This window comes from Podarcis bocagei (assembly GCF_964188305.1).
Source record: "Podarcis bocagei genome assembly, chromosome: 4".
Lineage (NCBI taxonomy): Eukaryota > Metazoa > Chordata > Lepidosauria > Squamata > Lacertidae > Podarcis > Podarcis bocagei.
In genome coordinates, this window is record NC_138128.1 from 40,140,944 (window position 1) to 40,167,759 (window position 26,816).

General features: G+C 41.0%; 2 protein-coding genes across 5 annotated transcripts; one reads left to right on the forward strand and one right to left on the reverse strand.

Annotated features, from left to right (window-relative positions):
- The first annotated feature begins 22 nt into the window (after nt 1-22).
- On the forward strand, nt 23-13,071 carry DNAJB11 (DnaJ heat shock protein family (Hsp40) member B11). The gene is made up of 10 exons (XM_081192714.1): nt 23-144; nt 3,701-3,857; nt 5,977-6,074; nt 7,620-7,752; nt 9,145-9,287; nt 9,811-9,893; nt 10,695-10,752; nt 11,544-11,655; nt 11,839-11,998; nt 12,708-13,071. Exons 1-10 carry the CDS (start codon nt 77-79, stop codon nt 12,770-12,772), a joined length of 1,077 nt encoding a protein of 358 aa, XP_081048840.1. The 5' UTR covers nt 23-76; the 3' UTR covers nt 12,773-13,071.
- Nucleotides 13,072-14,331: 1,260 nt separating this feature from the next.
- LOC308586277 (endothelial protein C receptor-like) lies at nt 14,332-22,738 on the reverse strand. Of its 4 annotated transcripts, none has more exons than XM_081192756.1 (5): nt 21,825-22,735; nt 19,982-20,017; nt 19,015-19,076; nt 17,510-17,782; nt 14,332-16,665 (listed from the first exon to the last, which is right to left on the reverse strand). In XM_081192756.1, exons 1-5 carry the CDS (start codon nt 22,094-22,096, stop codon nt 16,553-16,555), a joined length of 756 nt encoding a protein of 251 aa, XP_081048882.1. In that variant the 5' UTR covers nt 22,097-22,735; the 3' UTR covers nt 14,332-16,552. The 4 variants fall into 4 exon arrangements, with proteins under 4 accessions (XP_081048882.1, XP_081048883.1, XP_081048884.1 ...); XM_081192757.1 differs by having other exon boundaries at nt 18,825-19,076; nt 21,825-22,023; XM_081192758.1 differs by lacking the exon at nt 19,982-20,017 and having other exon boundaries at nt 21,825-22,738.
- Nucleotides 22,739-26,816: the final 4,078 nt, after the last annotated feature.

Genomic DNA, 26,816 nt, shown 5'->3' on the forward strand with positions numbered 1-26,816 from the left:
TTCGTGCGTGCCTATGGTTACCGGCGTGTGAGAGGAGCCGAGGAGCCTGCTCGAAGAGACCCCCCTCGCTCCCGCCATGTCACCCCGCTCCCTCGGCGGGCTTCTGCTGCTGCTGCTGTGCCTGCTCGGAGACGCCGTCGCCGGGTGAGCCGAGGGGAGCGGGAAGGGACCGGGAGGAAACGGCGCCGCCCCACCGGTACTGGCAGGTGGCCTCGCCCCTCACTGCCGCCGAGGGGGCTTCGTCTCGCCCGCCCCTCGCCGCCACCTCTCCCCTTCCTCACAGGGGCAGCTCTCGCCTTCCTCTTCCCACGCGGGGCGGGTGGTCCTGTCTTCCCCTCTCCTTCCCCGGTTACGGCCGTTATGGCGCCTCCTCCACCCCCTCGGACCCCCCCCCCCCGCCCAGGGTGACCGGGAAGAAGGCAGGTTTTGCTGCCGCTTTCGCAGCTTGTGCAGACGAGGGAGTTTCGGTTGGTCGTGTATTTCCGCCTGTGGTTCGGGGTATCAGAGTTATCCGGCCAGGACTGTGTTGAAAGCCCTGTTCAGCCACAGACCACGCTCAGCCTAGCCCACCCTAGCCCAACCCCCCAGAGGGTTGTTGTTGTTGTGAGAGATTGGAGGAAGGCCTGTGCCCACTGCCTTGGGCTCCTTTGATGAAAGCCAGGTTATAGATGTGGTAAGGTAAAGGTAAAGGGACCCCTGACCATTAGGACCAGTCACGGTCAACTCTGGGGTTGTGGCGCTCATCTCGCTTTACTGGCCAAGGGAGCCGGTACATCTTCTGGATCATGTGGCCAGCATGACCAAGCCGCTTCTGGCGAACCAGAGCAGCGCACGGAAACGCCATTTACCTTCCCGCCGAAGCGGTACCTATTTATTTACTTGCACTTTGACATGCTTTTGAACTGCTAGGTTGGCAGAAGTAGGGACCGAGTAACGAGAGCTCACCCCGTTGTGGGGATTCGAACCGCCAACCTTCTGATCGGCAAGTCCTAGGCTCTGTGGTACGTGGCACAGAAGTAGGTGCTGCCTCTCACATCACGTTTTTGTATGGGTTGAGATGCTAGTGCACTGGGAACAGGCAGGAACTGAATGGAGGCCAGTACACTGTGGCCTGATCCAAAAAAGGGGGAGACGTGTTGGGGACGTGTTTGTCTCCTCTAAAGAAACAGGTTCACAGCATGGGAATAGTTGATCCATCATTGTCAAGGTGCAGGTTGTTGCTGTCATGGAGGATCTTTTACTGACTTATCCATACTCTGATAATCCTCAGATTAGACAACTGTGATGCATTATTATAGGATCCAGTAACCTCCTGAAAGGGACCTCCCCCTACATTGTGCTGTCTCAGCTTTGAAGTCTGCCAGGGAGGCGCTTTTGGTAATATTGTTGAGTAAGGTTTGGGAGTCTGTTTCACCAGAAGGCTTTTCTATCAATTGCTACCTGCTTGTGAAACACACTGTCCCAGACGTTTGACTGATGCCAACACTGAACATTTTTCAGCATAGGCTGAAGACCTAGCCCTTCTTCCAGGTCTTTTGAGTATGTTAGGTGTAAGAACCTGTATGGTTTGATAATGATAGGTAGATTGATCAATTGTTTTAGGGTTGCACTGTATATTTTCTTTTATGCTCTTGTTGGTTTCATCTAATTTTAGAGGTTATTACTTGTCGTGAGGTAATTTATAATGAATGGAAGCATACAAATTTAATTTAAAAATACATGTTGAGACAGTTTAGAAACTACAACTGCTAGATTGCTAGCTGGGACTAGGCATTATGATAATGTATGCTTGTGCTTCATCAGTTGCATTGGTTCCAAATCTATTTCAAGGTCCAATTCAAAGTGCTGGTTCAAGCCCTTTATGATATGGGGCTCAGGGTACATGAAGGACCGCTTATCCTTGTGTGCCTTTCTGTACATTAATATCTTCATAACTGGTCCTTATTTAGGTTCCCTGCCATCTGAGGTACAGTTGGGTGAATATTGGGGAAAGGGCCTTCTCAGTGGTAGCCTCCCAGTTGTGGAATGTTCTCCCAGGGAGACTCACTCTGATGTCATTTTGGGTTCAGGGAAAGGCCTTGTTGTTTCTCAAGACTTTTTAATTCAGAATGATCCATTTTATCTTGGTTGGACTTGTTTTTATGCCTTTTCTATTTGTATTATTTTTATATATTTTGATTTGTTTTATTGTGAATTGAAATTTTGCCAGTCACCTGGTTACACCACTTAGGGATCGGTGTGATTAAGCTGTGTACAATTTTTTGAAATAATTAAAATATATAAAAATATAAATCTATAATAAATAAAGTACAGGAGCATGCTATTGAACACAGGGTGTCTTACTTCTGAGTAAATATGTGTAGGCTTGCCCCAAATGACATTGAATAAAGATAAGGTCTGGGAACTCCAAGATAAAACACAGCTAATGTTAGTTTGTGTGTAACTTATGTTTCCTTGTCCCTTCTCGTGACGTTGGTTGAGAATGTACAGTATCATAAATCCCGCAAGTAAATTCACTTATTTGTTAGCTTATACATTCCTTTCTATTGAAATTGCAATAAACAGGGAAGCTTACACAATTAAAATAAATGGCTGTGGCCTTTTACAATACAGCCATCTTATTGGAGCTAAGTATGTCTGGGTTTGGTTTGTTTCTAGAAGAGCGTGTGTCTTGCAACCCCATGTACACGACTTGGAGTTCTGTAGTGGAAGAAAGGCAATATATAAATTTACCTAAATAAATAATAAATGCCTAACATATATAAGTCTACTAAGACTGTACTGTATTAAAATAATTCAGTCCATCAGGCCAAAAGCCTACTGGACCACAAATTAAAAAATTCCTTCCAGTAGCACCTTAAAGACCAACTAAGTTAGTTCTTGGTATGAGCTTTCGTGTGCATGCACACTTCTTCAGATACACAGGGTGTATCTGTAACTGGACCACAAATGTTTTCAGTAAATGGCAGAAGCTTAAGAGTGGGGACCAAGCAAGCCTTCTGTTTTTCTTTTCACTGTAATTGTGTATTTTTGGTAACACCTTTTATTTCATATACTTCGCATCCCATTTTATTTGCATCCGTTTTCTGCCAATGTATTCAAGGGGTATCCAGTTTAAATACTAATGTATGCATGCCTACACACAAACACGCTATTGTAGCCTTCTTATCAGATCAGCTCATTAATTTTTGCCTGTCTTTCTCTTCTTTTTTCTTTTCCCTCAGGGGACACAGGCATTGAGTAGACACTTGAGAATATGCATATTATTAATGTGTAGATTAAGACCACATAGTACATTTATAGGGCAATCTGAAGTTTATTTACTCTGGAGTAAATCTCCCTGTGTTCAGTAGGGCTTACTCCTTAGTAAGTGTGTTTAGGATTGCACTATTAGAGAGAGACTTACTGTGTATAAGGCATGTAGTTTTCAGTGAACTCACATTTTAAAAACAGGACCTTCCCTCCAAGTATTCTCTGGCTGAAAGTTCTAATACATCCTTGGAGGCACCATTTCTGACATTCTCTGTATGCCATGCTTGCAGAGCTTTATTGCAAGTTATAATTACAAGTTATAAGCAACAATATTAGAGGGGAAGAAGGAAACGGAGCCCTCCTGCTGTTCTCTAACGTGTAGCCTGAGTATGTGGTCACATTAAAGGAAGAAGATGCACAACAATAACTGGCTTCGTTTTTCTTTTAGGAGAGATTTCTACAAGATCTTGGGGGTGCCCCGTAGTGCATCTGTTAAAGACATTAAGAAGGCCTACCGAAAACTCGCCCTGCAGCTTCACCCAGACCGGAATCCTGATGATCCACGTGCGCAGGAAAAATTCCAGGATCTTGGGGCTGCCTATGAGGTTGGTGTATTTGGGAAAAGTCTGTGCCCAGCTAGGGCACCCATTGCTTTCTCTGTTTCAATCTTTGCTGTTTGGCAAAACCTTAGCAGAGTGAGCAGTAAGTGGACAATGTCTTAAGTCAACTACAGCATGGTTATGATAGAGTGTCATTAACAGGCATTCCTGGAAAGTCATCTCCATCCCCTTTCCTATCATTCATTTCTTTAGGATGATTTATAGACACACCTATACAGTCGTACCTTGGATCCCAAACGCCTTGGTACTCGGATGTTTTGGCTCGCGAACGCCACAAACCTGGAAGTGAGTGTTCCGGTTTGCGAACGTTCTTTGGAATCCAAACGTCCGATGGTGCTTCTGCAGCTTCCAGTTGGCCATTCAGAAGCCACGCTTTGGTTTCTGAATGTTTTGGAAGTCAAACGGACTTCTGGAATGGATTCCGTTTGACTTCCAAGGTACGTCTGTATTTGAAAATGGTCTGTAGATGGTTATAAGTTTGGTAAACAGACAAAACACAGGGGGGTTTTACTGTTGTTTTTACATTAGCAACAAAATGTATCATATCTGTATTTTATCTGTGCCGAATTAACATGCTCTACTGATTGTCTTTAAATTGACATAGTGAAAGGACTTCTTGAAGTTAATGGCTGGTTAACAAAAAATCATTAGCTTGTTGGTTGGCCTGTTACTATGCTTTTTGGGAGCATAGGTGAAGGATTTATTTAACAAAATTTATATAATGCTTGCTCTTTTTTTAAGCCTCTTAAGGAAATTACAACAAAAGATTTTATATTTAGTCCAGATGACATCTCCAGGGAGCCCAAAGTGAGCACAGTTGTGATTCTTGTATTTGCAAATGCTAGTCCAAGCTAATGTACAAGTGGAGATTTTAGTGTTAGATAGGCCATGCCTGGCTTTCTGGTGCATCTTCCTGATAAGGATAAAAAAGCACACTGGCCTAACCACTGAATGACACGTTACAGAAATTAAGCTCAGGAATGTTATGGGCAGAGGGAGGTAAACAGATGAAATTCTAAACATTTTATGCATTGCTCATGCCTAATGTTTCTGCTAGCTTTTTCTAGATAGCCAGATCTCTCTTTTCTGAATTGAAGAACAGGAATCCCCTTTTGACAGTCGCACAGTTTATCCATTGCTCTGTAAATTCAATGAATCAAGATACTTGAACAGGCTGCAGCATGGAATGCACAGTAGTGTGGGTTGGCAGGAAGAGAACTCTAGAGAAATAAGAACTATTGCACTAGGAGCTTGCAAGCTAGCTTTATCTAGTTGACCGCTTCTTATGCTGAAATTAAAGTCTGCAGTATGTTATTAAATGTGCAATTAATCACCCTAACCCTAACTTGCCTGTTGCTAAATTTTGTATGACTTGCTTTTGTGTAAACATAGGATTGGGGTGCAAATGAAGCACATAGGGCATACGTCTTCTGATTATAAAGTATGGACAATGAAAAAATGTTTTGCAAGCCCTTCTACAGCTTTCACTGTATTACAGGTTGAGAATGGAAACCAGTGACTGTTGCTTATCTCAACTACAGTGTCAATAAAAGTCACAAATTGTTGTTTAAATATTTGCATATTTGGTTATATCAAAAAGTGTCGCTCAACTGACAATAAAGCTTCCATTGTTAAAACAAGGAGAGGAGGAATTTTTTGTGATTTCCCCCCTCCCCCTGCACCCACCCTAAATCTTCTCTGGAGGATCCTCCAACCTTCTAGAGTCCGAGGGAGAGGGGGTTGCCAGTGGGAAATTGCCAAAAAATGTTTCTTTGCTCATTCTGCTAATTGAAACCTTACTGGCAGCTGAGTGACAATACTGGACACAATCCATTGTTCATAGGTTTTATAATGCTGAGTCTCCATGCAGTTCCAAGAATAACTGCATTCAAAATCTTCCATCAGCCTTAAGACATCAAGTGCAATCAAGCAAACAAACATTTTAGGCTGCCATAAGCCCACTGCTGAAGGCATTTCCCTGACAAAAATCAGTGGAACGTGTTTCCACTTGACGTGGAATCAATTAATACCAGATTTCACTGCTTTGTAACAGTTATGTTAAAGTTTTGCCTGATACATAGATGCACACTGTTATCTCCTGCAGGTATTGTCAGATGAGGAAAAGCGAAAGCAGTATGATGCATATGGAGAAGAGGGATTGAAAGAGGGTCACCAGAGTTCTCATGGAGATATTTTTTCACAGTAAGTCTGTTTTATTTCTCCAACATATTTGCACAACATTACAAGCTTTACAGTGAAGGGATATCATTGGTAGTTCATTGCAGCCAACACTATTGCTGTAGTTTATTGTCTTGAGGTTCTTCTCTGGCTTCTTTCATAATGAGTGACATGTGCAAGAATATATTACAGCAATAGAAGTCTGTCATGGTGAGTAGACACTGCACTGAATCCACATCACACAAGTGAATATTCCTTTTTTTAAAAATCAACTATAGAAGAGGCAGGGAAGAGTTAAGTCCCTTGTGACTGAGAAGACAGAACCAATTAAATTTGATTTCTGCTGGAGCAAACGCTTCCAAGGGGATCTGAAAGTCAAACTAGAATGTCTGAATCTTCAGTTTCTTGATTGATGTGAATGGGTCCTCCATGTGGATATTTTCATCCTCCTTATGAGGAGAGGCCCAACATTGGCTCGGTTCACATGCAAGGGGCAGAACAGTTATTTTCCAAGTTCCAGATAGTGAAAGCAAAGGCAGAAAGCACTCTCACAATTCTCTGGCCCCTGGGTCTGATTCCCCCCCCCCCAATGATTTCACATCTTGCTTTGGGATAGGGTTAAAGTTTTCCTCCAAATATCAAGGCCACTTGAACAGAGATTACCTTGTTTGCTTCATTTTGGCAGAAGCGTATTTGGTTCTTGGAGCTGTTAACCCTCTAGACACTGAAGCCATGGCAGAGTTCACAGTGGCTCTCTAGTTCCAACATGTATTATGGCTTCCTATTTCCAAGGTGCAGCAGCCTTTTGTTACCATGTTAGCAGTTCCAAATAATTTTCTGGAGGTAGCATATGGATATGCTTAAATCTCTGCAGCTCTCAGAAGCAATGTTAAAGCTGAATATATCAGTGGTTTTATGTAAGATGCTCTGAAGCAAGGTAAATATATTTAAAATAGTTAAATAAATAAAAATCAGTAAGCCAGCTGTATAGTTTTCCCTGTCCACATGTATATCAATTTTGTAATGATGCACAAATTTGCAGACCTCTTGTTTCAGGAGATATATTCTGTAATATTTTCATTCCCTGAGAGGACACAACCACTTAAAAACCCACTCTGGGATATGAAGCAGGTTTTATGCATCCCTTTCCTTCCTGTTCTGACACTGTTCATTTAGTAGAAGACTAGGCAGACCCACCCATGTATAGATCAGGCAAAGTTTACTGAGAAGGGGGCTCAAAGTCTATGCAAAACTGAGTAATAGAGCTGTTTCTGATTGCCCCATAAACTTTTTTCATGTTTCAATTTTTGCAACTTGATTGTCTCGGTGCAGTTTGCTTTTGTTTTTACAAGCAGCTCCTTTTCCTGTTTTTATTAGTTATTTCTTCACAGAAGTTATTCCTCAAATTGGGAAGAGATTCCTTTCAGGAAGGTGATACAAATCTGATAATCTTCTGAGTTGATGAAATTAACCCTTTCATGCATACTTTCCTACCAGTTGATTTGAAGGAGCCCCACAATAGGCCCATTACTCTTTTCTCTTAAATAACGATGGTTCGTTTCTTTACAGTTTCTTTGGAGACTTTGGTTTCATGTTTGGAGGTAATCCTCGCCAGCAAGATAGGAACATTCCAAGAGGAAGTGATATCATTGTGGACCTAGAAGTTACACTGGAAGAAGTGTACTCAGGAAATTTTGTGGAAGTAAGCTTGCCAGTCTACTCCTCATCTTATTATTTTGTTAAGTTCTGGGGATATGGAAGTTATATATTCTTGTCTGAACATAAATGAGAGTCTACACTGAAATTTGGCATCAGGCTTATTCTTCCCGTGAATGGCATACAGAAAAGTAGCAAATCACTATCACTTTTGTATTGCTACTGAGAGTTTGTGGTTTCTGCCTTTCCTGGCACTTGTGCCTTTAACAGACCATACAGTGAAGTATGTTGTTGTCACCTGAGTGCTTGTTGAGCTAGTCTTGAGGGTATTGCTAATGTTCCAGTGGAACAGCTGGTAGTTCTAATGTTCCAGTGGAACAGCTGCAGCGATTTTAACTGGTCTAACTAAAGCTTTGCTAATTGATCTTTCTGCCTTTCATCATTATCAAGCAGGATGCCAAGTTATTTCTGCTTCTAGTGTGTGTAGAAGGAAGTGGCAACGACCTCAAATTGCATCTTGCCCTCTGAAGAGTTTTGTGTGAAGTGAAATGAGACTGATGCCAAAAAAAAAAAAAAGACTTCTGGTAGTGGTTGGGTCATATTTACTGTTGCTTTTTCAGAAACAGTCTTTAACACAGCTTCTACTTTCTGCAAAGGGAGATAAATCCCTCCCTCAATCCTTGAGCATACTTTGGATTCAGAGGGGAACAACCAGAGCTGGACACAAATAAGGGCTGGCTTCTGGTAAGCCCTATCCAAACTTGTGGATTCCTGCTCTAACTGCTGCAGGTATTCACAAATCATTGAAGTAAGTTGTGCTTTTGCTATTCATAAGTAGGTCAAGATTGCTATTAATATTTACTAAACTTATGAGTTGCCTATGCAGAAAAGGTATAGGCAACTTTACAATTCAAAACATTAGCAACATACAATATAAGGAATACACATTTTAAAATACATAATTTAATCTTCACCAGTCAACAGCTATCAAAAACATCTCTTCAGACACATACCTAAATTAGGATATGTTGGTATCGAAATGACTTGTTCCATCAAAGGATTTCTGCTGCACAATGGAATTCCCCCCTGTCCCCCCCCCCAGATCTGTTTTCTGGGTCTCCTCAAGCCTCCAAAATAGATTGGGGGAGGGTGTAGCAGGGATCCATTGCACAAACAGAGTGCATTGGATATTGCCCATTAATACAACAGAGACAACCAGTCCTACCCACCGAATATATACATTTTTAGAGGGAGCAGCAGCACTCCCACTTCTGCTAGGCTGCCTTGTTTTGTCCTTATATATGTGACATGCTAGCTGCAAAGCCTAAGGTGGCAAGCTGAGGTAAGTGGAACATGTGCATTTACTCAAGCCATCAAGACTAAAGTGCTTTATATGTATAATCTGAATATGAGACTCTGGTTCTTTATATTTCTGCAGGTTATTCGAAACAAGCCAGTAGCAAGGCAGGCACCAGGGAAGCGGAAATGCAATTGCCGGCAAGAGATGAGGACAACTCAACTAGGCCCAGGGCGTTTCCAGATGACCCAAGAAGTAGTTTGTGATGAATGTCCCAATGTCAAGTGAGTCTGAGGTCCTCTGGCTCTTGGTGCATGCATAGTTTGTAATTATGCATTGCTGTTGAAAGAAGCACAGGGAGAGAATTACCACTTTGAGCCACATGGTGGTGTATTGTGTAGCTCATCTATGGGAATGAAAGAAGGAAGGAAAAATTGTTGGAAAACCAGGGTTATTGACTAGAATTTGAATAATTGCCCCACCAATATAGATTCCCTGATAGATTTTTCCCCCTGTAAAATAGAGCATTTCATTTGTGTTGTTGGAATGGAATGGAATGGAACTTGTGAATGCTCCCTGCAGCAGTCTTATAGATGACTTCTTGAGTCATCTGGAAACACCTTGTTTTTGTGTACCTCCAAGGTTCCATAATGTATGTAGTAAGCCCAACACTTCTGTAGTTCAGTTGCACAGCATGGTCTGAATAGCAAAGAAAAGCAAACATCTCTTCTATAGTGCAGTCATTAAAGAAAGAAAACATATATTTTAAAAAAAAAAAGAGTGCTGCCTTTCTCCCTTGTTTCTTAGGCTTGTAAATGAAGAGCGAACCCTAGAAGTGGAGATAGAACCTGGTGTGAGAGATGGCATGGAATATCCCTTTATTGGAGAAGGTACAATATTCCCTTTCTCTTTGGAGTTAATAACTTGTTGGGTCTGAGGTAGTAAAGAACTTGGGTGGGGGATAGAACTTGTCAGAAAGCTAGTTGATTTTTCAAATCGGTTTCCTTGTTGAAAGAACCTGTTTTGGGGCTAGAACAGCAGTAAAGATCCATCTCTTCTAACTCAGCACTATCTACACAGAACATTATCCCCACAGCTACCCTAGCAATGGCAGTTCCAGAGGATGCTCTGGTGGAGAGCCTCCAATTGGCCATGGGCAGCAGCCATGCCCCCATCAATGGCACCAGTTGCATTAGGCTATAATAAGGAAGGGATGCAGGGTTTCCATTAGCTCAGCTAATAAGTCAAGGTTTTCCCCCGACACCTGGCAGCAGCTATTCTGTCAGGCTGCAGCAGAGAAGAGAAGGAATGCAAGACCACACCATCAGTACAGCTGAGAAACCATCAACTTCTGGCACCTCTTTTCCTTTAACACTTTCACCCCAACTAGTTGTTAGATTTCAGATAACTTGTACCTGACTTTACTTATTTTCTGCCATCCAATCCATTTTACTTTTATCATTACTTTGTAGATGAGGGCAGGGACTTGAGTGAGGATTTTTTGTGTGTATCATCTGTAAGCTACTATACCATCCTATTTTGGTGTAAGAGCAGGATAAATTATTTAAACATCTTTTTCTTGGATCATGTGACTATTGGAAAGCTTAAAGGGAAGAATTGCCTTTGGGTTTCATTTGTGGGAAGTGAAATGGTTTTGAAACCAGACCTAATCCATATTGAAACTTCCACAGGTGAACCACATGTTGATGGAGAGCCAGGTGATTTACGCTTCCGAATAAAAGTTCTCAAGTAAGTCGTTTAGTTATTTTTGCCTTGTTTACCCAGAAATTAAGCCCCGCCCCTCCCCCCAAAAAATCATATATTAACTAGTCACTGAGCAGACCTCCTTGGATTATGTTGAAAGATGAAGTGTTCCAAACGTGTATTGATGCATGTATTCCCTGTATGGGAAGTAACCCATATAATTAAGTGCTGCAATGAGGAAAGTATTTCCCTAACAATAGTGTTTGTCATATTGTGTGTGGACCTCCCTTGGGGAATGGGGAGGGGGCACACAGGACACAGAAGTGTGTGTAAAGTTATCCAAATGGATAGGATTCTAATGCAAGTAGTACCTTTCTCTCCTTACTACCCAAGACCTGGATAAGCTGAATGTTTCCTGGCAGAAGACTTGCATATCCACTTTGGATCTGTGAGAGTAACTGCAATAGAGTTAGGCCTGTCCCTTTCATGACTTCAGTAGCTATTCAACAAATGACCTCCCTACTAGGTTAGAGCAAATGACTCAAGCATACTGGGGTCAGTTCCATTCTGACCATGATGTAAAACTACTTTGCATAAATACTTTGCACCTGCTAAGCTGCAGAAGGTTTTGATGATCCCCATAGAAAATTGTCCCCTCCTGCAAAGACTGAGGTGGATTTATTGCCTTTGGCAACAAGAGTGACAGACTTACAGGATAATTCACAAGCCTTCGTTCATTTTTAAAAAGTTAAATGTTAGAGAGTTTGACAAGTATACAGAAAAATGATGAAGTAACAAGTAGAATATGTTAACGTTTTCCAACATCTTTCCTACAGGCACCCAGTTTTTGAGCGAAGAGGAGACGATTTATATACAAATGTGACTATTTCGCTGGTTGAGGCTCTTGTGGGTTTTGAAATGGATATTGCCCATTTAGATGGGCATAAGGTAAGGCAGTTTTTTCTATTTGAAATAATACATTTTCAGAGTAGTCTCCTATGTTATTTCCAGGATAATTGCATCTGTTGACACTAAAATATTTTTTTGGGGGGGGGGTTGTTGCTGATGTGTCAAGGTATCTAGTCACAAATGCTAATCTTGTAAACTCTTCACCACACTCCCATCTACCAGGTGCATGTTGCCCGGGATAAAACCACAAAGCCTGGAGCCAAGCTGTGGAAAAAAGGAGAAGGTCTTCCCAACTTTGACAACAATAACATTAAAGGCTCTCTAATAATTACATTTGATGTAGACTTTCCCAAAGAGCAGCTGACAAGTGAACAACGAGAAGGTTTGTATCTATGTATCCTAGAATAGTGTTGCTATGGTAAAATCCCAAATGGTTTGATCAGTAATTCCATGTACTGATATACTCTTCATGCTGAGGTCTGCAAGTTACTTTGTCATCTAAAGTGTCCATCTTGTGGGTATCATTCTGTCATTTTCCAGTTTTAAGATTCTGTGTTCAGAAAGGCATGCCATCTATTAGTTGGCTGCAAGATATTGATTCAACCAGTTTGCTGCAGCCTGTCAGAAAGGGCTGCTCTGGCTATAACATGGTTCCAACCACTACAGACATTGTGACAAAAGTAACAGGATCTCTTCAGGGGTATGTTCTGGAAGACTAGGGATGGTAGGGAGGAGAGCAGCCATTGCTGCTTTGTACAATTTTCTAAATATTGCTAACTTTTCAAACAGTGAAATTTAAAAAGCAGGTCAGGAATCTTTTCCAGGTGTCTTGCTTGTTCCTAGTCTGCTTTAGTTATTAACCAAGGTAATATCATTGCTTTTGTAGCATATCTGTTTTTCTATGGGGAGTATTTGCATAGAGATCATTCTGGGAGTTTTTCTCAAAAACGTTTTGAGTGAGCCGGTCTCAAAATATCGAAACTGAATGTGCTGGCTTAAAATTGGAAGAGCTTGAATTCATTTGATTTTCTTTCCTCCTTGTGACATATTTGGAACATTGTATGGTTATTACTTTTTTCAATCTTTTGCAGGTCTCAAACAACTGCTGAAACAGGCATCAGTGCAGAAGGTGTACAATGGACTGCAGGGATATTAAGTGGTGACAAATGAACTTTGTTGCAAATGAGAGAAATCAGTGCTATGAACTGCAGTCTTCTGGTTGTTATAGAACAAAGCTGAGGGGTGTTGGAGTGACTCCTGAGCCCTCCATTTTTACAAATAGCAAAGGTGATTTGGGGACAGATCAGAAGACGGTAAAAGAATTTTCCTTATTTGGGACACAACTGGTGCTCTATCTGGAGCAATCAGGCTCCAGCAGTTGAGAAATGTGAGGCGTTTTAACACACGTACCACGTTTGAAATTCTGGTTTTAAAATATATTTTGATGTTACTTTTTCTTGCCCCTCTGAGTGAATTTTCATAACTCGTTCCCTATCCCTCCGATTTACTTTATATTGTCTCTGTTTCAGACTTTTAAACTAATGGGTTCTTTGCTGCTAGCATTTTTGGTTCTTGGGCCCAGCTTGGAAAATATGGGTTTAAAATCTTTTTAGTCTCCTAATTTCTGTACATACCTAGTCCTCTTATCACTCACTCTAATGGAATTGAGGCATGAGAAACCCTTATCTCTGCAGTTGAAATTTCATTTGCTTTCTGCATTGTCCTCTGGGGTTTGACAACTGTCCAGATACTTCCTATTGTTTGTACTGTGGAAGTGTACTGTAGCTGTTGCCACCACACAGTTTTGCATTTAGTTCTGCACAAGCATTGCTGCAGTACATGACACTGCCCATGAAAAATTTTGACAGTTTACTATGCATTTCTAAGAGTGGCAGCAGTACTTACCACTGAGTTTCCTTTATAGACTCTAGCAAATGTGTATGGATTTGTAATCTGTGGTTCATAAACAGACTGTCCAGCAAGCAAAGACTATGCAGTCCCTTAGACGGAGCACCATTTGAGTAGAGAAGGTTTACACTTGGTTATATGGGGTGAAAGTGATAAGACTCTCGTTGCTGATAGAGAATTTGCTCCACGCAGCTCCAAAAGAGAAATGTACTCCCCCCTCATCCACCTTTGTGCAGCTGTTGCTGCTTTCTCCCTATTTCTTAGAAACTGCATCAAAACACTTCCTCCCTAGCCTGTGCTTCAACAAATTCAGCATTTGCATTTTATGCAATTGATGTAAGCCAACATACTCATGTAGCCTTCTGTGGGAACTGTAAAGCCAATTCATATTTTACAGAACAAGTATGTTTGCAGCAATAAGCGACGTGGTAGCCCCAGCCACTCAGGAACCTAGGACACTTTGAGCTTCCCATATGCTTACAAGCCATTGCCTCCATTTCACACTGCATATGGTATTGTACTCCTGCAAACACTGGGCATATATGCAACACACACTTTTGTATCTGAATTTGCCCTTGTTTCCAACTGCTTTGAAGACTTGTTGATAACACATACATTCATGCAAGACAGAAAGACTCAGAATGGTATCCAGCTCTTCCTTTATCATCCAAACTGTCCCTTGGCTAATGAGCACAGCAATCTTAAAATCTTTCAGGCTCCTGAAGTATATCCCCTGCAATTAGTTGTGTATGTTTCAATATGGTTTATGTTCTCTTCTTGGTGAAATGTTAGCTGGATTTTTTTCCCCTTTATATATCAGTTCCTTGTGCTGGATAAGAGTGAATCAGTGCTTATTTTCTCTGCTGAAGATGAAAGTGTTGTATTGGCACTAATACTATCTGAAATAACAGCCATTGAAGTAACAATGTATTGTCACCATAATCTATGTGAACAGAGAACTAGAGATAGATTAGCATTGAAACTGTCCAAATAACTGTTGATAAGTTGGAGTAATTTTATAAAAAAAATCCAGCATTTGCTACATTCAGAAAGCCAGCCCCTTCCTATCCTTCCTCCTACTATTGAAAGTATTTTTATGTATAAAGGGAAGAGGTCTTAAAGAGAGAGCTGGAAGAGTTTTAGGGTTGCTTTTAGTAAAGAACCTTTACCATTTCAAAGCAGAAAGAGACAAGTTTGCTATTTTGCAGAAATAGTAGAGTTTTACCTATTTGGGGTGTAACCCAGTGAGGCTTGATTGAGCAGATGTCTAATGTTCCTAAGAGCATTTTTAAATGAGTTTTGGCTTTCCACTCAGATCTGTTGCAAGGATAAAATGTGTAGAGTTGAGGAGCAACTCCTGGTTTGTCCCTTGCTGCTGTAATCTCAAGGAAGTCTGTGGAAAGAAAGTTAATGGGAGCCCTGGCTTCTGGAAGTGTTCTTGTATGCTCAGTACTAGCTTTGGTAAGAGAAGCACTCTTTCTAGCTTGGCTTCCTTTTCATCAAAGTAGACATCTCTGTGGCTCTTGATTCCTCCTCCGCCCCCATTCACTCACCCAGTCAATAGATATTCCTGAGATGTTGGGTTGTTATTGTTGAAACTTATCATTCTGCATTGTACGCTATATATCCAAGGGAGGTATGAAGATATAACAAGAGTCGCACATGGCTTTCTTCTCCAAAATCTGCTGAAGTATACCACGGTGCCTTGGATATACCTGCCACACGAAACACTACAGCAGAGCTTTCCAAACTGTGTTGCGACACGTTAGTGTGTCGGCTGCAGCGTTTAGGTGTGTTGCGCGATATGTGTCTGTATCTCTTATAAGGGGTTAGTTTGAGCTCTGGTTTGCTAGGAGAACTGAATCAATGTGTCACAAAATGATGCGTGTCAAAAAGGTGTGTCACCAACATGAAACGTTTGGAAAGCTCTGCACTATTTGTGATCTCACTGCTGCTTCTGAAGACTAGGGAAAGATGCTGCAATGCCCAGTTCTGGATCCAGAATCATTCAAACATCCCTTCACGTCCAGCATTCTGTTTCAACAGCTGTCGGCCAGGTGATTACCGAAAGCCAACAATCTGGGCATAAAGGCAGTAGTTTGTACATGCATGCACGCACACACACGCTCACTACAGCAACATGATGCCTCAAAATGGAGGCTTCATTCAGCCAGTCTTTCTAATAGCCGTGGATAGACCTATACTTCATTAATTAGTTTGGCCCAAGAGCCATTACCACATTTTGTGGCAGTGAAGACTTTATTTTAAAAACTATACATCGATCCCATCTCAATATCTTATACTGTTGGACTGAAATAATGTCAAATAGGAGCAGTAATAATTCCCAGATTTAGGATGCTTTAAAAGAGGCTGTGACTGAGCAAAAAGAGGTTCGGGTATGTTTTTATGCTGTGCTTCTGTGGTGTCTGTCCATTGATGTGGGTGAAACACTAAAGTTCTATGGGGAGAGGCTGTTTGCCCTGGTAGTAATGACAGGAGATGGAACGATTCCTGTGAGACCGGCAGTGATCTTGCTGCTGTTCTAGAGCCCATCTTATTCTTACTGGTAGATGTGAGGCAAGGGATACAGATTTATATAGACATTGGCTTATTTCTTCATAAGAAATTTTTTTAAAAAGAGGGATGGGAGGAATTTGAATCAGTTTACATTTACCGGTAAATGCTAACCTACCTGATCCACACCACACAAAAATACACAAAGCAAAATATAGCCATCCTTTGAAATTCACCCTCCTCCGAATTTTGCAATGCAGCTCTCCAGCCACATAACGTGTACAAAAATGCATATATTGGTGAAATGACATAGAAATTCACATTAAAATAATGAGTTTACATAAGGACTCTTAAAATAAAATTCTGATTGATGTGGAAATGTGGAGAAGTGGACTTAAAATTGGAAAGATGAGAAACGGAATTGGGCAGATTCACCCATCCCAACTTCATTGTTCTTCTGTTGTGTTTGGTTAACTCATCTGCAGAGCTGCTGGTCCATATAATACTTGAGATGCTATCTTTTCCCACCTGTGCATAGGAAGATGCAAAGAGCTAGTGCCATTACAGCAAGGGCACCAAGGCTGATGCCTACCACCAGCGGAGTGTGTGAACGTCCTTCATGTTTCCCTGTAAGGCAAAAAAAAAAAAAAAAAGATTTGAGAGGTTTTTTTCTACAACTGAGGGGTTGCAGCTGCATTCTAAGACTTGATAAGTAAATGTTGCTTTAGCTGTTTAGGTGGATAGGTTCAAGGATTGGAACTTTTGTTTTCAAGATTTAAGTTGCTTCTGTCTGAACTAATGCATTCACTCTCAAAAGTCTAACCATTTGAGTCAGCTCATGAAAAAAGTTGGGTAGGATGGTGTTTGGGGGGAAAATATGACTGAACTGATGGACTCGTCCACTTTCAACCCGCTGCTTCAGCAGGAGATTGTGGGTGTCCCTTGCAAGGAAGAGAAAACTCAAAGCAAATGTCAGTTGGCATATTCTCTGCACCAAGATAATTCTGGATTCTGCAGCTAATAAAGCATTTTATATGTGTGCAGAGCTCTGCAGCTAGTCAGAAGCAGCAAAGCTAGCAAGGGTCCTGAAGTCTGGATCTCTGGAAAGCCTCTGTAATATGCTGCACTCATTCTGCCTCTCCACCCCACTGTCTCCCCATGCCATCTTATGGAATTGTCAGGTGTTTTGCATCCCTGCTTTCATCAAACACTTCCAAGACTATCTTCAGCATGTCGAGGACAAGGTGCTTATATTTCTCTTTTTAAAGAAAGGCAGTGATTCAGAATTCTGTACCTCATTCCAACATCTATGCTTGTGGTGTGACAGCGCCACAAAATATACCCATCCCTGTCCATTAGTGTGTGTGGGTAAGAAGACTGCCATAAAGGATACTTGGTTGTGTCCTCCCTTGGACAACCTGCACGGAGTAGGAGTGCTTCTCAGACATCATATAACTGGTGTCTCACATACCTGTAAAGGCTCCTTTCACTGCGGTGTGCTCTGTTACAATCTTGATGCAAGTTTCCTTCAGGAAGAAAGCTGGGTCCGCACTGGTTTCATTGTATTTGTTCAGCTGCATACTGGTATAGCTGGCCACAGGAGTTTCCTGTAAAGGTACCCAGCTCTGATTGGCTGCATTGAATCTCAGGAAATCGGTCCCATTGACTAAAACCTCGTAGAAGGTTCTGTTGGTTCCATTCCCAAAGATCTGGCACCCCAGAGTACAATGCATATGTAGGGGGTCTGCAACAAAAGCAAATGTGTTAGAAATATTTCCCCCGTAACTGGCCTCTTATCTTTCTCACATGCACCCTTGTACTATGCTGAATTACCTAAGGAAGCATTCTGTCTGCACTTCTCAGGGAAATTAGCCCTGACATGTCCACAGAGAGCTATTTCACATATATAATAGCAAATTGTGGAAACAGGCTACAGCTAATGCTAGCTCTCCAGAAAGCGTAAATATGCATACAACACAATAAGCAAGATGTGCATGTTTTTAAATAATTGTTTGACCATGTCCCTATTTCATACTTTTTGATAGACAAGGAAAAAAATAACTACACCTCAGAAAGTAATAGGGGCTGAAGAAATAATCTTCAGTATAGGAGGCTGGAAGGTTTATCAAATGCATCCCTACACTGGGAATATTTTGAGAATATCATTTTTCTTTTCAAGATCTCACTTTCTCAGTGCAAAATCTGAACTGACATCAGACAGGGCAATTTTACCTTTTATTGAGGTGTTTTAGCACTTAACTGCCCACTAAAATAGCCAAGCATTGAACTTGCTGGATCAAAGCAATACATCTTCACTATACAGCCCCTTTGTCATCTCTTGCTTTCCTTAGCAAGTCAGTTTTACTAAACCTGTGTCTTTATTTGACAAACTTATGCAAGCAAATTAGAACAAGGCCTGGAATGTTTTAGTTATAAAGCATAATACAAAATGAAGTACCTTAACAGTTCTTAGTATTCATTAAGGGATATAATATGAATGAATGCATATATTAATATATAATTTTATTTCTACCACAGACTGCAAATTGGTCTCATAGCTGACTGCAATAATAGGAGCTGGCTTCTTGGCTGCCTCTGTGGCTTAATTTTACTTAACAGTAAATGGCACCATACTTTCCGTCATATGCAAATCTCTAGATAAACTATTTACTCCGTGATCACACCATGTCCCAAAATTTGGTGCTCAATGATACCATCATCTTAAGCAGCTGTGACAGTTGCTATGGCAACAACTGTGCCCATTATCATCGCACCACAATACTCACATGGTATTTTCCTTTCGCGAGCAAATAGGTTGACCAATTTCTTGAAAAGCTCAAGGTAATTTTGCAGTGCACTCTTCCTCTGCTCCCAGAGATCTAAAGATTCCAGCTGGAGCAACTGGCTTGCATTCATTTGCTCATTTTGATACTCCACGCTGTGGGTAAGTTTTCCATCCAGAGTGGCATTACCTACCATTTCCACTGAACTGTCGTTTGGGAAGTAGGCCAGGTGAGTCATAACGAAGGCATGAGATTCTGAGAGGAAAACCAGAACAACCTAAGTTATTGCCTTCAGCCACCTGCAAATGAGAAACAGCAAAAGCACTTTCTTTCACGCTAGCCTATCCTTGCTCCCTTTTGCTCAGAGGCAGCCACAAGTGAATAAAACTAAAGTTGACAGGAAACTTCATACAGGAAGGAAGGAAGGGGTTTCTTTCCTGGCTTATCCTTCAAGGGGATGCTTTTCTAGTCGCAGGGCTGAAAGTGGCATGAATTTGACTGCCATCCCCTTGTTGTTCCTAGACTGGAAGGCACCACCTTTTCCTGTAGTGGCTTGCTCGAAAGCAGCTAAGAGGGAAATAAATTTCCCTCACAGAGGGAGCAGGTAGCTTCCTATATGCAGGTGCATGCTGTGCCCATGGTAAATGCCAGCTCCTTATCATATGGCTGGCCTTTCTCTGAAGCAAGATAAAAGCAGCTACTTCAGGAAACAGATTTCAGAGGGAGTGCTATTTCCCTGCTTCCATCCTCTCTCTGTGCAGTTCAAACGAACAATGAGTGGAAGTGAGGTATCAATTTGAATTTTGCTGCAGCTGCAAAGAATAAAATCCATTAAGGCCAGCCCTGTGCAGTCAAGGTGGTGAGATGTAGTTAGAGCTTGGTCACAGTCTACCATACGGAACTGTTCTGGGAATTTTTAAACCAATTGGCAGGCTTTATTAAAAGTTAAAATAATTCTGAATGTATTATATATGTATTCCATATTTTTGTTTATCTGGAATGCTAGCACATTTCCTACCTGATTCATTTCTGTCCCTCTCATGCTTAAAACGAAAAGGGACATTTTCCTCAGTTCAAACAGGGAAACTAAAAGTCAGAATTTTAGTTTTGCTTGAAATTTATTTAAAATACTGAGCTTGAAAAAGGATGCTATAATATACCTGCTACACAGGCTGCTGTTGAATGATGAGCTCTCTCTGAAAACAAATATAAATCATTTGATGCATGGTGATAAGAATATAAGAATAATTAATAATAGAGCATTATGCCAAATTGAAGGAACAAGCTTGCTTTTAAGAAAGATGCTAGTGGCCATGCCAAATAGTCACAAGATTCTGGTCAAAAGCTGACAGTTATTTAAAATCAGTAGTTGGTGATAATTACCCAGGGCTATAATGGTCCCTATTGTAGTGGAGCACTTTTTTGTGCCACATAGAAAAGTCAAGATCCCAGATTAGATTTTCTTCCTATGTAATGGTACCATGGTAAGCAGGAGAGCTTGAACTCTGGGGCATGGTGCAAGCATAGATGCCAGAGTCAACCGAAAACGTTTTGCTGCCTGCTGCTAAGTACAAAAGCTAACTAGATTGGCAGTAAATGTTACTTCAACTTTGGCAATCTGTGGTTAGCTTAGGGGGCCAGGACAGGGCTTGTGGAACACAGCTGTGTCAAGACACTCTTTAAATCAGGGAAGGGAACCTGTGGCCCTCCAGATGTTGCAGAACTCCCATCATCCCTAACCACTGGCCATGCTGGCTGGGGCTTGTGATAGTATATTCCCAACAATTTCAGGAGGGTCAGAGAGCCCTCACCTGCATTTAAGGGTTGTTTCTTATTTTAAAACACCATTGCTCTATAGAACGTAATGAATGTCTCACTGAACTCTGAATATGACAACTCTGAAGTAGTACCGTATTTTTCGCTCTATAAGACGCACCAGACCACAAGACGCACCTAGTTTTTGGAGGAGGAAAACAAGAAAAAAAATATTCTGAATCTCAGAAGCCAGAACAGCAAGAGGGATCGCTGCGCAGTGAAAGCAGCAATCCCTCTTGCTGTTCTGGCTTCTGGGATAGCTGCGCAGCCTGCATTCACTCCATAAGACGCACACACATTTCCCCTTAATTTTTAGGAGGGAAAAAGTGAGTCTTATAGAGCAAAAAATACGGTATGTGTGTGTGCCTGCATATAGTACTTTAATGGATCAGGCAAGTCTGTTTTGTTGAGACCAACAAGAGCTGTTCTTATAACCAGGTCCTGTACATGAGGTTGAACTCAGTTTCTACTTTGCAGTTCTGTGTTCCTGCCAGCCGTTTCCATCTTTTGCTCTAAGCCGAACTTACAAACACTGGCTAGATTCCCAAATATCTCTTGTTCTGATTCTCCACCCCCCTCACCCAGATTTCAGACCGTAGTCTTACTTATTTAAAACATTTTTCAAGGCAGCGTACACCGTAAAAACAAAAGGATGAAAGCAAAAGAATAACAGAACCAATTTGTACATGTTTATGCAGAGTGAAGCCCCACTGTGTTGAATGAGGTTTAGTCTGGGCGCTTTAAGGATTGCTGGCTAAAACGAAATCTATTTAAATGTCTGGATAAATACAAATGTTTTTGTCTAATGCCTAAGCAGCTGCGAGTGGCGCCAGGCAAACTTCTTGAGGAGGGTGTTCAAGTAAGCCTCTCTGCTGTGTAGATGTTCTTCAAAACGCTGACGAGACACATGGAGGATCTTGACAGATGATTTTACTGATTAGGCAGGTTGATACAGAAGTAAAGATATGCATATAGATCACACACGAAGGGAGCCCCTATGTAATAGACATTTCTGTCTCCACCCCAAAAAGTTCTCTACAAACATTTTCAGTTTAATAAAACTGCACTATGCCATACACCACTCCCTGTCTTAACAGATTGCATGCTATCTGCAGTTTTCTGGAAATAATCTAGCTTCTTTCTTCTGAGTAAAATTGCACCATTAGAGAACAAGGCATTTTCACTTACCTACGCCATACACCCAGTGGCAGAGAGCCCAAGCGAAGATTATTTGCAGGAGTAACATTCCCAGAAGGTGATCGCTTGTTTGCAAAATCCAGGAGTGCTGGAGGTGCTGTGTAGTGTTGTAGTCTGTGGAAAGAAATCCAAGCTTTCTGTATCTCAAGCCACCACTTTTGGAAATGCAAACAAAATCTGGGATCCAGCTGTCTACTCTGCCCAGTCAGGATTAGAGGAGGGAGCCCAGGGTTTCTTGGGAATTGAAGGGTGGAGCATGTCATTACATCTATCTTCGTATTTCCTCATCTGCAGTAGAGGAACTGACACTTTTCCTTGCCAGACCTCGCCCCTCTTTTCTCCCAGAGCTATTACTATTGCAACATTCCCAGGCTATAACTGGGAAATGATTTTTTTAAAAATTATTTAAAGGATTCCCCAAGTTTATTGTGTGAAAAGCGGGTGGGGGGAGGAAATAAATGTGATGAGGAAATCAAAATAAGGCATTGTGGGGAAAGTACTATTTATACCCATTGGAAAAGAAAACCTGTTTCCTGCCTCTAGCAGAGCTTTTTGGGTTCGCAGGGACTTTTGCAGTTAATACACAGTTTTGAGGCTCAAATATGTAAAGCATATTGTTGCAAACTCTCTACTTCCCTAAGCAATTAGATTACTCCAGAGGCTGCATTTTTGGTCTAATATCCGATGCACAAGAGATTTATGCTACCTGTGATATTTGCTGCATTTACCAATACATGTGGAGGCACAGAAGCACTTCTGCAGGGCAGCGTATCCACTAGACTGCAGGTCACCAGGGATTCTGTATCGCAACGTGCTTAATTTTCAGTCAACTCACTATTCCCTTTCTCACTCTCCCTAAATGACCCATTGCTTTTTAACACACATGCATGTGTGCATGTGCTTTTGTATACATTCTCTTACTTTATTCAAATTCTGATTCAGATTATTTGCAGGGAGCTGGATCAGAGATTTCCAGCTATCAGAAAACCATTCCATACCACTCCATCCTGGACTATTAACCAGCAATTCATCTAATAAAGCAATGGTCAACCAACAAGTATATCAGGATGATCTCTTCAATATAGATATGAGGATGCAGACTGGTTAATCCATCTCTGGGCTGAGTAATTCCTAAACCCCATTCCTTTAAAACATGAATTAACTCAGTAAACATTAAACAATTAAACGACAACTATAAACAATGCAGAAAATATTACACAAAAACCCAATCAACTTGAGAGTGTTGAATGTCCTTCACTAGCTAAATTTTAAACCTCTATGAAGAAAGGTTCCTTTTCAGACTGTTTGCTTTGCTCTTTTTCTTTTCTGCCTGACCTCTTTATTCTTCTTTTTTCTAGCGCTCTATTCTCTTCATTGTTGACTAAACCATTTCTAACTCACAGTTCCAAAGCTAAAACAAAAACCCATTTCCTTGCAGCCTTGATTAACCCTATCAGTAGCAATGACTAAGTTAAGTAATTCCAAGATAGAGGATATTACCAGAACGACTAGAAAAATCTCCTTTCAGCAGATAGCAAAATCTCGTCTGTGTGATGCAGGGCTCCCAACTTTAATTAAACAATAGACTTTGTGTGTTTGACAGAAAATCCCAACATCCTGCTGTAAGCCTTTTAGCAAGCAAGGCTGGAAACTTCTGGCTTTATTTCAGGCCAACAGAAAAATGAGAGTACAAGCTTTTATATAAAATGTAATATGACTGTATGGCAAAGGAATGTAAACCCAGGTCCATACTTCTACATCTCCCCATTTTGTTGTCTCCAGGGGTGGTGTTAGAAGTCTGTCTTGCTGGGCGCCTGACAAAGCCCACACCCCTATAGGCAACCCACTGCCAACCCTCAGGTCCCAGATCCTGCTGCCGTTTTGTGCTCTCACTGCATGTTCAGCTGCTCAAGACAGCAGCTTTTACCTCTAGGTTTTGGTATGGATCGGGCCCAAAGAGGCAAGCAAATTGGCAGTGCTCACAGTAGGTATGTAAGTAGGTATGTATGTACTATATTCATATCCCACCTTTCCTCCGAGCAGCTCAAGGTGGTGTACATGGGTCTCTATAAGGTAGGTTAGGGAGAGAGACAGTGACTAACCTTAGGTCACCCAGTGAGCTTCATGGCTGAGTAGAGCTTGGAACCCCAGCATATCAAGTCTTAGTCCAACACTCTAACCACTAAAAGGAGGGGAACCCACTAAAACATATTGTTTTCTCTGCTTCTCCGTTTCTCACCTAACAGAGCTCCAACTGTCAGTTATCAGACCCCATCAATCCGTGCAATTCTTTCAGCAATGGAGTAATATGATGGTGATATTCTGCACCAATGGGACTCATGACAAAATGGGTCAAAGAGCACTCCAAACTATGAATCTGCTCCTTAAGAGGAGTATGGCCACATACAAAGCAGGCAGTTAACAAATTATCTGCACATGCCACTGCACCTCCTTACTGTCAGGATTCAGTCAGTTTATTAAAACATCAAAATGCTTACATGCTAAGTGTTCCAGCTGGAGTCGGTTCAGTGAAAAAAACCATATCAAGAGGCCTTCTTTTATACAGCATGTTTCTGGAGTTATTTGTTTTAATGGTTTTCCAAGTTACTGTGCCTTGCCATAGCAAGGATGCTTCCTTTTCCTCCCCCACTTCTCTGCAGAGAAAACGAAGTGTGGTTTCAGAAAGTCTGTTGTGGGGGGTGCACTGGTGGAGTTTTGAATGAGATATAGCACAGCCAGACCCAAAACATAACAGCACAATTATAGCCGGAACAATTTTCCAGAAGAAAAACAGATGTTTTATTTCACAAAACTCAGACATGCCTTGAATTTTAAGTTTTATGATAAACTGGTAGAGTACTTACCATGAAGATTGGAATTGGATAAACACAAAAGGTTATGCATCTTGTAACTGAGATTGTTGGGCAAGTATAGGTTAGCAGCTGAATGTAGTTATATATCTAACAAAGGAGTCCCAAAGGGCAACAGAGATGTTAACAAACTTAAGTGTTGTCAGAAAGTCTTCTATGCATTCTTGAAAGGTTTAAAATGCATGCTCCTTTTCCTGCTCAATCTATATATGAGACTGTGTGGTGCAGATGTGCGAAGATATAGGTGCAGCAATAATATCCAGTTCTCATCTTTTAATTTAAAAGAGTAACACCAAAGTTTATCTTATTTTCATCTAACCTGGTTTAGCAGTCTTGGATTTTTAATGCATTTCTGGTTGGTGCTTGGACGTGGATACAGGTGAGCTCACTAAAGCTGAACATCTGAGGTCAGTCAATTAATATGAATAATAATTAGAAGGCCCAGTTAACATGGCTAGAGCTGAGAAACAAAAGGACCAACAGGAATCAGATGAGGACAGCTAATAGTAGAAACAAATCAATTAACTTTTTGAGAATTGTCTTCTGCACTTCGGGTGCATCCAGCAATCACACACTATTCTTAGCCTTAACTTACAATTTTTACAATCTTCCACAACAGAACAGCTTTCTTCCATTCTTTCCACAACCCCCTTGTATGAAATCTTATTGTATACAATAATTTTACGTGAAAACATGTTTCCATTTTGCAAAATAACCAGTATGGTCTTCTACATGGTGATTCATGAAGAGTGCGGTCAGCCTGAGCATTTCAGTTTGGTGCTGGGAAAAGCCTTCTTTTGTTATTATGTATTCTGGTATTTTGAGTATGAAAATTGACCAAAATTACCCATAAAAAGAAACAGAAATGTTAAATGGGAAGCCATCATGTGCTGGACTGATTTATGGGTTATAGTTAAAGGAATGAAATGGAATGGCATTAAAGGATTTGGCCATCCTAGCTCCACTGTAATGGTGTTTGTCAATCTGAACTTATAGTTTATTTCTATAGATCAGTAAAGTTGGCATAATTTGATATAAAAAGAGATCTCCATTATGAACTGTTTTAACCCTGGTGCTAGTTCTTATCTTGAACATGTCCTGGAAGCCATTGGTAAATATTCTGCTCTCTTAGTACTTAATGTAAAGATCAGCATAGTAAACACCCCCTAGTATCATAGGAAGCTGCCTCATATAAAGAGGCCATTGGCCTCTCTAGCTTAGTGTTGTGCACACTGACTGGCAGCAGCATCCCTGGCTTTCCAACAGGAGTATTTCCTAACCCTACGTGGAGATGCCAGAGATCTTCTGCATGCAAGGTGTGCATCCTTCCCCTTCCCCAACTAGTACCATTCAACATGTTCAAGGTCAAATTGCAAAAAAGCATATTTTAAGAACACTTGTTGCAGTTACTTTTTTATATCTCATAACTATAGAATCAGCCTCACTGTCCCTTTGTGCTTTTAGCACTCATCATTTTTTTAAAATATGATTTATATTAAATTTTCTGTTTTACAATTTCAAATAAGCATTTTACAACTTAAGCTATCAAAGACTTCCCTTCTTCTCTTTTCATGGTTCATTTTGCATATCTTATATCCCTGAATATTTTGCAAAAACTATACCAGTTGGTTTTCCATTACTGCATTGATCAAAACTTATTTACACTGTTGAATTTATCTTAATGCTGCCAGCATTTTCAGCTGTACACAATTATTTTCCATATATTCAATAAACACTTTTAGCATTCATCACGAGTTGGCCAGATATATAGATATGCCCCACGAATAACCATGGATCTTTCTGGCCAGCTCACTGGTGTGACCAGTGCCTGATTTACGTATAAGCTAAACAAGCCATAATGGCTTAGGGCCTCACTCTTTTGGCCCCCCCAATATACTTGTTAATTGTATTTCACTATTAATATACTTCTTCTTAATTGTATTTCAGTTCAACAATTACTTTGATAAAATACATATTTTGTTATGTGCAAATGACTTTAGATACTAATTAGGTCCATAAATTACCATATAGCATATACTCAACACAAAAAACAGCGACAATTTGTTGTTGACAAAGGACAGCTGGACATATAAAGGGCCCCATTACTTTCAGT

Coding starts and splice junctions, on each gene's coding strand:
- DNAJB11 (XM_081192714.1), top strand. CDS start 77: ATGTCACCCCGCTCCCTCGGCGGGCTTCTGCTGCTGCTGCTGTGCCTG. Junction 3,858..5,976: donor ATCTTGGGGCTGCCTATGAG/GTTGGTGTATTT, acceptor TATCTCCTGCAG/GTATTGTCAGATGAGGAAAA. Junction 9,894..10,694: donor ATATCCCTTTATTGGAGAAG/GTACAATATTCC, acceptor AAACTTCCACAG/GTGAACCACATGTTGATGGA.
- LOC308586277 (XM_081192756.1), bottom strand. CDS start 22,096: ATGACATGCTCCACCCTTCAATTCCCAAGAAACCCTGGGCTCCCTCCT. Junction 19,077..19,981: donor AACAGCAGCCTGTGTAGCAG/GTATATTATAGC, acceptor TTTTCCTCTCAG/AATCTCATGCCTTCGTTATG. Junction 16,666..17,509: donor AGTGAAAGGAGCCTTTACAG/GTATGTGAGACA, acceptor TTTGCCTTACAG/GGAAACATGAAGGACGTTCA.